A 14,160-nucleotide genomic window follows, 5' to 3' on the forward strand; every position below is an offset into this window, starting at 1 on the left:
GCGCCCTCCATTTGGTGCCGCTCCCTGCGTCAGCGTCGCGCATCCAGCAAGTCTGCTTCCCGCGCTCTGTCACTCCCAGGACTGCTATCTAAGCTAGGAATGCCAGTGGGAGGAATCTCTGTCAGCTGTTGGCCCTGGGAAAAATGAGTGCGCTCCTCTCCCAGGAGCGACTCCTCTTCCTCAGAATCAGAACTACTCTGGGATTCTATGGGCTCAGTGTCCACCCTGACAGGGCCACAGGGAAGAAGCACACTTTACAGCTCTGCCTGGTGCCACCATCACTTATCCTGGAGACATGGACCATGTTAGCAAGGGAAGGAAACCCAGTGTGGCCTCCTTTCATGCAGGAAAGTCTGAACCCAGGTAACCCATGCTTCAGCAGCCTCCATGTGAGATAGGACCCATAATTAATTAATTTCATTTCTACACTGCTCAATAGCTGAAGCTCTCTGGACAGTTCATAAAAATTAATGGAATCTACACAAGTTCACATTGCCCCACAAATGTCTGTGGCCTGATTGTGGGGATCAGGCCCTCTGACATCATTCAGTGCATATTCTCAAAGCCATGCAGTTAGCTTATGACTCAACCAGGATTTGAAATGACTCAAGAGTCCCAGCATTCTATCCAGTGAACCACACTGGATATTTTCTTTCCTTTTTTACTAGAATATTCTAGCCAAAGTACTAACCAATAGATACCATGAAACTGGAATGCTGGAGATCAGGCCCCAGATTACTGCACTGTCCAAGTCTTGATTCCTGCTATGGCATGTAGAACATAAGTCATTAGGCTATAGTGGTTTGGCAACATTAGATGCACATAGTTTTCAGAACTTAACAAAATGTTGATAACATTTTAATAAAGACAAGAAAAATTAATTCGTAATCATGATTTATGAACTAACAAGACATTTCTTTCTTTTCTTAGATAAGACACAGAGGAAAACAAAACTATAGTAACCAATCATTCTGAATAATAAGCTATATATTATGTTTTCTCAACAGGCTTGTTGTCCTTGGTTGCTAATAGGATGCAGGTGTTCTAAGATAGCCTTTTCAACATCTTATATCCCAATTTCATCATGTGTCAATATCCTAATACACGCCTGTTTCTGCATGGCTATTAAATTACCAAAAAAGCTTCACTGATAATGTATATTTGTTTGAAATTCTAAAGACTACAGAGGAAATCTGGGTTGCCTAACCTCTATTTTCTAGTTTGTATTTAGATAAGTCTTTGTAGGTGGGAATAAAATACCGATTTATGGGGAAAAATCTCACCTGAATTAATTCTCAGGGAGGTTCATGCATCCACTGTACGAGCAGACAGCTGGGAATAGGATCTCCTGATGTACACATCATTTGTGCTTCTCATCTGCTTCTCATAGGAAAAGATTCTGCATTCCTTTTGAAAAGGAACAAATCAGGGACTTCCCCAAACGCAGTATTTTCCCCCATCAGTGCAGCACTAGCTTTCTGCAAAAGTCTAACACAAAGCCAAGGGGAAGGTGGGAGGAGCCCACCCCTCTTTTCACCAAAGTTTTCAGTAATTCATAAAAAACATGGGGGAAAGGCTGGTTTCTCTTCCTGCCCCATGGGCAAAAACAGCACCACATTGTTCTGATCTTTGCAGTGAGGCAAAGGCAAAAAAACCCTACCTCCTTTCCGTTCCTAAATTCTCTATGTATGCTGGTGGCAGCCACAAATTGCTGGCTAGTAAGCTAACCCAAAATGGTAGATGGCTGCCTGGTAAGTCCCAGTGTTTCCCAGAACACAAAATGCCGAGGGAAAAGAACATGCAAGGATAGTGTGTCACTCTTAGCGTATGTTCACACTCTGTGTATGTTCATTAAAATAGTTATGAGAATCTAGCCCTATTCAGTTATTCTCATCATGAGTAAACTCTACATGTGAGGAAGGGAAGCAGGGATGAGCTTGCTAGCTCCACCTCCTTTCTCGCCATTATCATCATTTTTACATGTGTAGGGCAACTGTCTGCAGAGGACAGCCTCCTCAAATCTGGGGAAGTTCTCCTGATTCCTGAAATTAAATCATGATTACCACTAGTAAAGAATTTATAATCCCATTTATTATATAGGTAAATTTGCAAGAAAGCAGATTCAAATACATTGGGGAAAGGGTAGGATTGCCAAGACTATAATTATAAATTCCCTTTTCAAAAACCAGGGAAATTGAATGATCAAAATCTTGCCCGTTTAAGACCAGAGTACTAAGCCAGGATATTGGAAGCAAAGGTTCATGTCTTAACTGACATACCTCGTGATCGGTGATGATGTTGTGCAGTATCACATATTGTACTCACTTACAACTTACCCTCCATGCACCCACATTTTTCCTTGGACAGCAAAGATGCCCCATGCTGTCCTGGTCCTGTATTGCCTTATGAAACATCTAACCTTACTGCTAGAAGAAAGCTCCATCTCACTGTTTAACCCATCCTGCCAGCTACTGGTTTGAGCAACAAACTGGCATGAATCAACTTGCTGCCATTCTGGGCCAGAGGATCATGGCTCATGCAGCTACCCTCTCCCCTCCCCGGGATGCTGCAATGCATAGATGGGAAGGCAGACATCATTACATGATTTTTTTAAAAAAGTAATTTTAACAAGTGCTTGGCTTACTTTCTCAAACCATAGGGATGTACGAAAGTCACTTACCTTTTCGCGGATTCTGTTCATGGTGGGGGTGAGGTGTTATGTCCCTCCCCCCGGAATCCTCGACGGGGGGGGGGGAGGCGATCCGGTCCTCCCACACGGAATCCTCGACGGCCGGCTGTGCTCTGCGGCGGCTCCGCAAAGTAGCCAACCAGACCCAGGCCAGGGCCGTCCGCAGCCAGATTTCCGGCCGTGGAGGGCTCTGGGTAAAAAAAAAAAAAGTGTGTGCAAATGGCAGCGGCTATGGCCGCCGCCATTTGCGTTCCTTATTTTTCGCCGTCTTAGTCCACGTAAATATTTACGTAGACTAAGACGAAGAAAAGAAAGGGGAATGCAAATAGCGTAGCGGGCGCTATTTGCGTTCCCCTTTCTTTTCACCGTCTTAGTCTATGTAAAGATATGTTTTATATGTAATATGTTTACGTAGACTAAGACGGCCAAAAATAAAGAACACAAATGGCGGCGGCCATAGCCGCCGCCATTTGCATACATGTTGTTTCTTTGTTTTTAACCCAGCCGTGATAGGCTACGTAAGTCTTTACATAGCCTATCACATCTATGTAAAAAAAAAAAAAGACGAGACTGCAAACGACGGCGGCGGCAGCCGTTCGGAAGACCAGCCACCGCCACCGAAGCCGCCGCTGGAGCCCCTGCCGTCCGGAACATCCGCCCCAGGTAAGTCTCATCCTGGAGGGGATCCGCGGGGGGTGGGGGAGGTGGCTGGCCATTCCACCATGGATTTCGGGGGGCTGAATGCACTGGCATTCGGCCTCACCGAGATCCATGGCATAATTCTCTGACATCCCTATCAAACCATCCCCATTCCCAATGGTAAGGACATAAGGAATGTCCTGCTGGATCAGACCGAAGGGTGATCTAGTCCAGCACTGTCTTTCCAGCACTAGCCAGTAAATTCCTCTGGAAACTCAAAAGCATGGGATAGTAATGTATGTTTTTTTTGTTTTTTTCCTAATAATTTTTAACATAGGATTTGCCTCTTGCACTATACAAAGAGTTGGCTTTTTCTCTGAGAAGTTCTAAGAACTCCTGCCTAGTTAGTCCCAGCCCTCATCCCAGTGATCCTGCACAAGATCACTGGGGTGCAGGGGAGGCTGCTTCAGGGTTGCTGAGGGAGGGGGAGGTTAAAGCTGCCTCCTCTTCCAGAGACCCTGACGGGCATTGCTGCTTCCACACAGACAGAATGAGCATGGAAAAAAGATTGACAAACACAACTGATCAGTAATAAGTTACAGTAAAATATTTAACTTTAATGCATACTTTTCACACAGCTCAGGCATGAGAAAATGCATCCCCTAAATAAAGGTTCTATTCCTTTAAAACATATACAAGCTTTGAAGGGGCATGAAGTCACAAATACTTCAGTGGCACTTGAATTGGATGTACATTTGAAATGTATAATATAAATTATCTCATTTTTTTCTAGAAGTTTACTTCTTTACTGACAAAAGAATGCACTATTTAAAAGGTTTAGATATTAAAATACTATAAAGATAAAAAAGCTCTTTGTAATTTTTTCAGTCAGGTAAGCAAGGAAAAAAATACATCACATTTGGTATTTTGCATACTAATTTTGAGCTGTCTGTACAATGCTCCCAGGAGGAAAAAATAAATGGCACTTTTTGCATGCAAGGTAAACCCGTGGTTAAAGGCAGTGGCTGCAATCTTGCACCAGTTTCCGAAGCTTAGTATTATCTTCATTTCAATGGAATAGATGGGGCTTAACACAGTGGCTCTCCAACTGCTCTTTAACTGTGGCTGCAGGCAAGGCCATAGGTCATGCATATTCCATACGAATCAACAGAGCAAACTAATGATTCTGCTCTGCGGTGGCACAAGTTCCTGGTGGCCATGTTCAAGAAACCCTGACTCAATGGGTGTTACAGTGTAATTGTCCTTTGTGTGGGAAGGCAAGCACAAAGTTGCAGATCTCTTTAAATAAAAACAGCTAGAGTCATACTGGGGGGAAAATCCTCTAATTAGAGGATAAGAATAACGTATGCCATGTTTAATACAAAACCACCATTTTAAAAACTGAAGTTACAATGTACTTTGAATTTATACCATGAAACAGTATCTCATACTCAGGATGACATACAGGAAGAGGAAACAGTGGATCCTTCATAACTTGTGAAAATCAATCCTACCTGAGGACTACAAAATCAAGACTATTTTCCAGTCACAACCACCCTACTATTGACAGGTTGCTAAATTACTTCTGCCACTTGGAATTGCACATCAGTAATCAGAGGCATCTTCTGACTTCATTATGCCATTGTATAACCATAGCTCCCACAGTGTAATGCCACAAGAAGCCTGTCCTTAAGGATTTCTTTTTGGGGGTATTCAGGCAGCTTCAGCATGTTGATACTGAAATGGAGAAAAAAATGTATCCGCATTAAAAAACATGGTATCTGGGAGTAAAAATTTGTTTTGTGCAATGTAATTAATGTGAAACCATACTCTCAAATCTGCATTCAGATTCAAAATGCTTGAAAATGAAATATACAGGGAGAAAATGTGTTGCTGCATTGCAGTTCCCTTTAGTATTCAGATGTTCTCCAGAAAAATACATTTCTTTTCGCTTTAAGAAAGCAATATAGCAATTTAACATGAAGTGTCCTTTACTGATACTGTACTGCTGCCCATTAAAACTATACTATAGTATTTAGAACTCTTTCTTCAACGCTATGGAAGAAATAATTGAAGTACCTATAGAGTGTGACTAGAACAGCCTTCCCAATCCTGGTGCCCTCCAGATATTTCAGACTAAACTCCCATAATTTCGTCTCCATTGGCCATGTTGTCTGGAACTGATGGGAACTGCAGTCCAAAACATCTGGAGGGTACCTGGTGGGAGAAGGCTATGCTAGACCAACAAATCCAGCATTGGCCAATGATACTGACCAAAGGCGTTTCTCCAATGAGGTTTATGCAATGGTGTGCCAGTGATCTTAAAGAACTCTTGCCTTCTCCCCCAAAGAAGAACAATGAAATGAATTATTAATGCATTTAAAATGAGGTTAGTTAACCTACCATGTGCTTGAAGTGGGTAGAAGATTTGGTGTATATGGCACTGCAGCAACTGTAAAATTTTGCAATCCACTACCACCCATTATGTGGGCAAAGCCACCATGGGGTACCCTGGAACTGAAAACATGCACAAGTAAGGCATTAAAGGGGAGGTTACAAACGCTGTTAAGGCAGTAATTAGCATAACCTGTCAGTCTTCCTCCTACTGATTAACGGATTTCATCAGGATATACCAATTTCCAGTGTTAAAAATTCCACTGAAACTAGATCATCTTCATTTACATTAGAACAAAACTAGAAATTTTCAAATGCATTGTGTACTCAGCTGAACTCTATACCAACCAGTAAGTGTTTATACTATCACTTCTACTTTGTAGAATCAGTCATTTATGACCAATGTCAAATTATGATTGCTGCATAAAGGAAAGGCAGAAACAAAAGCTAAATGGTTACATGTACAGAGTTTTGTACTAAAATCTACTCATGTTACAAAAGCAGAGAATACACTTGGATAAGTCACTGTCTTGGCCTCAGTTTTCCAAACTGGAAATAATGCCCTTCCACCACACAGAATTGTGGTGAAAAATGACCTGTAAGTTACTTTCACCCCAGAGAAGTGCTTCAATCATCATCACTAAGACTTTTTTCTGCAAGATTCAAATGAGTACTTGGAGTTTTTCCAAAGGCAGTGAATTTAACTCTGTACTGGGGGGGGGGGGGGTAATGCAGAGCCAATGTTCACTCCCAGCCTTCCTCTTCCCTTTCCCCACAGCTATGCAGGACCAACTTAACAGCTTCTGAATGCAACCTATTTCAACAAATGAATTAAAGTGCCTGGACCAGAACAACTAATAACAGAACTAGAGTTCCAGATCAAAACAGCAACCCCATCTCTAGTTTCCTCTCATCTTTCCCATTAATGTGCAGTAGTTACAGAAGAATGTGATGCTGTATCACATTGTGTGTTTTACCATCCCTTACAATATTGCTGAAAGGGGGGTGGGCTGGGAAACACCAATGTGACAGTGTTATGTCACACTTTCCCATAACAAATTGTTTCAGCAGAGAGAAGGGGAAATGTCACAAGATGGCTATTTTTGTTGACAACCTTGTGTTCCTTATCACATCTAGGTCATTACCCCATTACACAGATGCTATTCAGTAGTTTTCTAAATTGTATAAATGTCAGAGAATCTTAGACAGGAAATTACTACTCTGTAAAGACCTCTGTAGCAAAGTTTTATATAGAGCTAGAATTTAGCTTCTAGTGAAACTATTTAAAGAAGTGAAACATACAACTATCCTTTGCAAACAAGGAATGAAGTGATGCATTAAAATACTACCCAAGAGAAGCAGTAACTAGTAAGCCACATCCAATACAATTGCTTTATATGCAATACGTATCAAGATTTTAAAGATTTCCAGATTTCTAATCCAAATGGGCTTTGAACTGCAAAGATGTTTGAAATTGCAACATCTTTAAACAGTGATAGCAACAAATACTCTCACTTGCAAAGCTTCATTTAGGAACATGCCATATATTAAATATCACTACTTGGTATTGGTTTTTGTCAGTATTCAGGAATGTTTGCATATATAAAGAATAGAGTAACTTATTTTTCAAAAGACAGAACACATGCTACTTTATCCACCATGGAATCATCAGACATTATACTCTCAAGTTAAAAGGAAGGGAAGCACAAGATATGCTTAGACAACTTCTGCAAAATAACACCTACCATAGTTTTTGTTTTACTAGATCAATAAAATTAATTTGATGGTGTCTGCCTGAAAAAGGAATATTTGATTTTTCACTCAAGTGGCACTAAACATTTGTCCATATTTTAGAAGAAACGTATGATCAAAATTCTGAAAATACAGAGCCAAGCAGCTAATACCGAATCTGAACACAATTCCTTATTACATACACACAGCTTTTACAGAGCAATTTAACTGGGTTATAGAAAGGCAGATTTGACAAACATCAAGCAAGAGGTTTTATATGAAAATGAACGTATGGGATTTACAAATAGGACTCAAGCACAATTTAAAATTACATTTAAATAAAGAAGTCTAATCTCTGCTTAGACAATTCTGCCAGTCCACAGTAATGGTGGCTTAAAATATTTTTAGATTACTGAGAGGTTGTAATTTTATTTATCAGTTATCAAGACATCATAAATTAAATATATGCCTATTTAAAAACAGACATCCAGTAGTGACTTCACAACCTCATCAAGACTGATCAGATGTAACTTTCATATCTGAAACAGAAAATAAGACCCCCAGACCCCCTTTTGATCTCTTAATCTTTGTCTTTAAAAAGAACAATAAATAATGAATTTACGATTGTCTGGCTCCAAACTTCAATAGTTATTTCATTTTCAGTGGATCTAAGGTCCAGTGAGTTCTCATTCCAGTTAAATCTAGCTGGTCTTTATTCATCTCTAGTCTTTTTCTTTGAATGTAATGAAGAGCTTTGTGTCACCAAAGAAAGATTTTAACATGGTTTTAGGTTAGCAAGTAGGAAACTGACCCCCACCCGCAAAAGAGGAGTTATATCATAAAAAATAGATATAACTCCTCTTTTGGATTCATCCAAGATGATAAAGGCAACATGTATAAGGCCTGATGAAAGGATATAAATAATGTAGGTTATAAAGAGCCACTGGACCTGAGCATCACCTTTAAAACTTTATCACAAGCCAGGACACTCTGGTGGCAAAATACAAGAGCTTACGTTTTTGCTACGTCATAAAAATGATGCAGGGAAGCCTCAGACTATGTTCAGGGCATAGTCTGTGGGCCCACAATGCAGCCATTTTACTGTAAGCAGCTCTGGGTCTGATTAGCACTTGGATGGGAGACTGCCTAGGAACCTCATGTAAGCTGTCTTGGATCGCATCCATGATGGAATTAAGGCAAGATAAAAACATACTTGTCAAGAAAGCTGTTATGTTTGTTAAGATTTAGCTGCCTGGAAGGAAGCTCCATTTCGTGAGGAGGGGCCTGCATGCAGCTGCGTGTGTTATCACATGTTGTTCTAGTCTCCAGGCCTGCCAAGGCCAGAGTGGAACTCTTGCCAAAGTAGATCGAACAATGACGGCGGGGCTGTGGTAAGAGCTTTTCACTCCTGCCTCCTCTCCTGGAGGCTGAGGAAGTTATCCAGCCCATTAGTAATTGGCCAAAGGGCCTTGACTCTGAGGAAACTATTATGCTAGCCAGGGATTGGCTAAGGAGGCTCACTTCACATCTCTCAAGGGCCAGCGAGGTATAAAGCATGGGGGCTACTGCTGGTCTTTGGACTTCATCTTTGTCCTGTATTTGTCTGCCTATGTGAGCTGGCTTTTGGGCCTGTGAGCTTTTGGATCTTGAATCAGGCATTGTCCTATTGGAAGACCCTTACTTAGGTAACGTATAACATAGGGTTAGGTATTGCTTTGTTATTTTTGCCTGCAGCATTGTTCCAAAAGGCTTCCCGGGTTTATTTGATTTCTGTACACCTTTTTAATTCCCCCCCCCCCGTTCCCTACGTAAATAAACTTAATCTCTACCTTTATTGTTGTGTGTGGTTTCTTCCAGGTAAAACCTTAGCACTAATTCCAGAGCTTTCTCTTTGGTCTTGCTACCATTTAAAGTTTTAGGCCTAGAGCTTAATAGAGGGTGTTGACCCTTATTTCTGAAGCCCTAGGAAGGTCCTGTACAGTCTGAAAGTCCTCTGGCTCAAGCTGAGGTGGACGTAGAGGGGTGGTGGCAGTCTATCAGGTAACTGCTTGCCCACTACCTACACTGCAGGGAGTTTGGGCACCCCCCCCTTCACTGTACTAATGTAACTCTCCACCCACCTGCAAAAAAAGACAGTTTGAATCCCCTACTAATGGGAATACTCTTTCACAGGGTGATGAACATTCCAGCAAATCTTCTCCACCCCCAACCTAATGGTTTTATCTGGCTTCCAGTAGCTCCTTTATGGTATATTAACCTGCTTGCAGCTAAGAGCCACCTGAGGAGAGGGTTTCAAGGAAGATGTCCGGAGGCATGGTAGCCCCTTCCCACCCCTGACAAATCTCTCAGGGCACAGAAGTCTTCAACCCCCACCCCTCTCAGATCAGTAGTGTTTCAGAACACCTAGGTTCCTGGGAAGTGAGATGCATACTAGTATAAAGCACTTGAATATAGGAAAATATTAACACAAAGATAAAGAAAGCACTGAACACAAGAAAGAGATAAAAAAGCATCAAAGACAGGCAATTGCTTTAAAAAACTATTAAAAATGCATCTATATACAGACTTGTCTGAGTGATAGTATAAGCCAGCCTTACGTTACTACTAAGCAGTCATACTCCTGTCTACAGACAAACAGAACTTCCTCAGGAATCTGACACTTTTTCTATAGGCAGCCATGAGATTTTGAAAAGGGTCCTAGGGAAGGTGAGGTTTAGTTTCTGGGGCACTGGTCATATCCTATGGATACTAATTTAGGATCAGCCAAAGTTAACAAGATTCTTACAGACAAGTACATCAACAGTAGTTCTTTTGAAGCTTGATTTCACTTAATATGCTAAAACGGTTTTCCAGCTGGTTTCCTTAGATTACAGAGTCTAGACTTGCAGACTTCAAAAACGTACCTATGAGGGGCCCAAGATAAAGGTAGTGGAAATGTGTTTGGCAAGGGACAATCAGTTACAACTGATTTCAAGACCAAAAGATAAGATAATAATTACTGGGGAAATCTGACACTTGAACAGGCATATTTACAAAACCATGTATGTGATTCTATCAGCCTGCCCTTATGGAAGCAGTTTGGTTTTAAAGATTTTTTTTTAAATGAAAAACAGATCCCTAAATGAAATACCTCCACCCTCCTAGATTGGATCAAATACAATGGGATTTTGAAGTATGGAAATGTTTCAAAGTATTATGGCTGTCAAAATCAGTTAACATTTGATGTTCAAGTTGTTGTTTCTTTTCCAGACTTTGCCAATTTATGTAGCAAAAGATGATGCAAAACTTTCACTGAGGAAAAAGGTGGATCTATAAAAAGTGTTTCCATTACATGGTATATTTAAAAAACATGCCTTTGAATCATACTGTAGACACTCACATGGAAGGGATAACCTATTTGTTGTATTCTAGCTCATTGATGTAGTAAGCTAGTCATTTCAACCCAAAGAATGGGAGATCTCATGGTATTTTAACAACAAAAAACACCTAGCCCCTGCTTCAGCTAGGGGCCCTGCTGTGCCCAGTGCTGGGCAACGAGAAGAAGAACAGGGCTACCGAACATGGCTGATGACACTCTTGTTGTGTTACGTTGGCCATGCGGCAAAAGCCAAGGCTCCATTTATTTGTCAGTGTGCATGCAAGTTGGCCCTTTAGAGGGTGGGACCTTGGGGTGGAATGGAGGGAGAACCTTGTCCATTTGGTCAGCTCTGGGGCTATAACTTCAGGGCCCCGCCTGGACATAAGCCAATGTTTTCCTTGCCTGTCCTCCCTAAGATTCAGCTGCTTTATTTATTGCTTGCTTCCTCTGCTATGAGTAATCAGTAGTTGCTGGTTGAGAGGACTAGGAAGGAATTCTACTGCTTTCTGATAGGCTACTCACTTCTGGGGTTTATGCTTTTCTCTTAGGAAACATCCACTGGTTCTTGTCCCTCCTTTGATTTTACAATTTTACAATTTTCTTATCAGTACCCATCACAACTTGCTTTGATCTGGTACTGAGGCACAGGGCAGGGAACAGGGAACAAAGGGAAGATTGAACGGTGCACTGCCGGTAGTATTATCGATGATATGCTAGCGCAATGGGTTTCCCGAGCTATTGACATTGCACAGACGTCAGTTTCTGCTAGTGCAATGTCAATAGTGCTAGCAGCAGCGCACCACTGGATCCTTCCCATATCCTGGGAGCAAGCAGCAAGCAAACTTCGTCTACTGAATCTGGCATAGGTTGCACAGGTTTCTCATGTCCCATCTTGCTACCAACCAAATCATGTTATCAAACAAATTTAAATAAATGAATAAATTGTACACCAAGAAAGAGGCTCTAGAGCACTTTTTTCCCCAAGCTGCCATAATACTACAACTATGACATGGTTTTGTTAAGAGAAACAGCATCGGTTAGAAGCCCAAAACTAAAGACGCCATATGATCCAGAATTAATCTATGGGAACCACAAAAACTGATAAGTGAAAAGATATATCCACTTGGCCAACGACTAACCAGTCCCTGAGGCTGACATAATAAGGGTAAGGTTTTTACACTTAAAGGCAGCCTAAAAATAATTTTAAAACTAAATTAAATAAAGGTAGTGGACATTTCAGACTTTACTCACTCAAATGAGATACTGACTGTATATCTAGGTAGATGATATGACAGATTTTGTATTACAACCATCAGTATTGGTACAACGTTTGCACTGAATTACTATCTTCACTGTTACAAATACATACCACAAACAAAATAAAACAAAAAATACTCACCTCCCAGTAACAAACTGCAATAATAGCACTCTTTCTTCCTGAGTCAATTCTTCTACAACTTCCCAAAACCACTAGAAGAAAAATAAATCAGCTTACATTTTAGCTGAATTTTCTTTCACTAAATACTAACCAAAAGATATACATGTGATTGAAGTTATGGAAATTAATTTCCACTCGATTCAAACAGCTCTGTTGTGCCTCATTCCCATGATACAAGAGTACTGAAACAATACTGGTCATATTTTAAGCCTAGACGAAGTGAAACTCTAAAATACTTATTCAGCTGCACCCATCCCATACAGCAGCATTTTGTCCAGCCTGGTGCCCTCCAGATGTTTTGAACTACAACTCCTAGAATTTCTGACCATGTGCCATGCTGGCTGGGGCTGATGGGAGCTGAAGCCCAAAACATTTGGAGAGCACCAGGTAGGGTAAGTCTACCATAGAAAGATTACCTGAATAACTGGGTCATCTCTTTCATAACCGCTTGTGTATTCTGTATTTTTTATCCAGTCACTCACATCAATTTCTGGCATGCCTGAAAGCAGCAGTTCCTTCAAAAAAGAAGACAGCAAACCAAGATTGTGAAGATGACACATACACTATTCACAATTTTAAACCTGTTGGTGTTGATCTGATGTAATACTAAACAAGGTAGGACTTTGTTTTTTAAAAACAAAAACAAAATCAACTTCACCACTATTTCAACAATTGTTACCATGACCCCAAACAATAGGAAGTATAAATCAAAATGGTGCCTGCCCATCGTTCAATACAGAAAATTGAGAGTCACCTGCAGTCAACCAGCTCTTGGGTGTTTAGATTGAAAACTGAGTCACCCAGAACATCCTACCCACCGCCAACAAAATAAAATGAAAAACTTTCCCGAATTAACCCCAGAAGTTGAAAATCACTGGCTTCCATACCACCTAATTATAGGAATTAATGACTGTTGTATCACACTGAATGCTATCTAACATAACTGAGGCAAACTATTTTACTTACCAGTTCATATTCATCAAATAGCTGTATCAGAGAAGGTGGAATGAACATATGGAAGCCTTGTAGAAAAGCATTTATCTGAGGCTGAATGGCTCTCGTCATTCGAAGCTCAGTAACAAGTTGGACATATTCAGCCTGAAAAGATATTGTTATATCACACACTCACATCCAGTTTGACTGGGGTTTAAAGCTTTATTCAGGGTTTCAATGATTTATTCACTTATTTAAAACTATTTCTAGTCAAATTGGAACCCAAAAGGTAGGAATTTTAGAAGCAAAGAAAGAAATTGTATGGTACGGGGTTTCTAAGAAAGATCACAAAATACTTTGGGGCTAATGAAGTATTATTAAGCCCACCTCCCTGGTGTGTGTGTGTGTTTTCAAACTGATTTTTATATGGATATTTTTGTGAGTACACACTAATTTAAGAATACTAACAGTGAAGTAACTACTATGGCTATTATTCATTCATCCAGGAATTGAAGGGAAAGTTCTTTGTGTGTTGTGGTAGGCAACCTGGTGCCAACAACCTGGTGCTTTCCAGATGTTTTGGACTACTACTCCCATAAGCCCCAGCCAGCAAAACCCATGGTGAGGGCTTACTGGAATTGTATTCAAAAATATCTGGAGGGCACCAGGTTGCTGTGTGTGTGTGTGTGTGTGAGAGAGAGAGAGAGACAGAGAGAGACAGAGAGAGAGAACACGCGCACACGCACACACAGAACCAGGTTATAATTAAACACCAAAACGGCAGTTATACACAAAATGCTTTTCAATGGAAGAAAGCTTTAAAAATTATTCTAGCAATATACAATAAAAACAAAGAACAATGACCAAAAAACCTATGATTAAGTAAATTGGTATCATTAGAAACAAGAGTTTTGAAACCCACTAATGCTATGTCTGTACCAGTGTTCCCGTGATTCTTAGCATATTCTCCATCTCCCA

The 14,160-nt window shown here is 40.6% G+C and overlaps 1 protein-coding gene across 4 annotated transcripts in view; it reads right to left on the reverse strand.

The window, feature by feature from the left end:
* Nucleotides 1–3,658: 3,658 nt before the first annotated feature.
* The window catches only part of HACE1 (HECT domain and ankyrin repeat containing E3 ubiquitin protein ligase 1), a 57,796-nt gene continuing 47,294 nt past the window's right edge, over nt 3,659–14,160 (reverse strand). For all 4 annotated transcript variants that reach the window (XM_084827191.1, XM_084827189.1, XM_084827190.1 and 1 more), the window contains exons 20-24: nt 13,216–13,347; nt 12,666–12,764; nt 12,211–12,281; nt 5,732–5,845; nt 3,659–5,065 (exon numbers count right to left, since the gene is read on the reverse strand). In XM_084827191.1, coding sequence (XP_084683317.1) covers nt 4,963–5,065; nt 5,732–5,845; nt 12,211–12,281; nt 12,666–12,764; nt 13,216–13,347 — 519 coding nt within the window. In that variant the 3' untranslated portion in view covers nt 3,659–4,962. The remainder of the gene's footprint in view (nt 5,066–5,731; nt 5,846–12,210; nt 12,282–12,665; nt 12,765–13,215; nt 13,348–14,160) is intronic.

This window comes from Heloderma suspectum, chromosome 1 (genome assembly GCF_057233095.1).
Source record: "Heloderma suspectum isolate Gila_16-S chromosome 1, 16-S_ref, whole genome shotgun sequence".
Taxonomy (NCBI): domain Eukaryota; kingdom Metazoa; phylum Chordata; class Lepidosauria; order Squamata; family Helodermatidae; genus Heloderma; species Heloderma suspectum.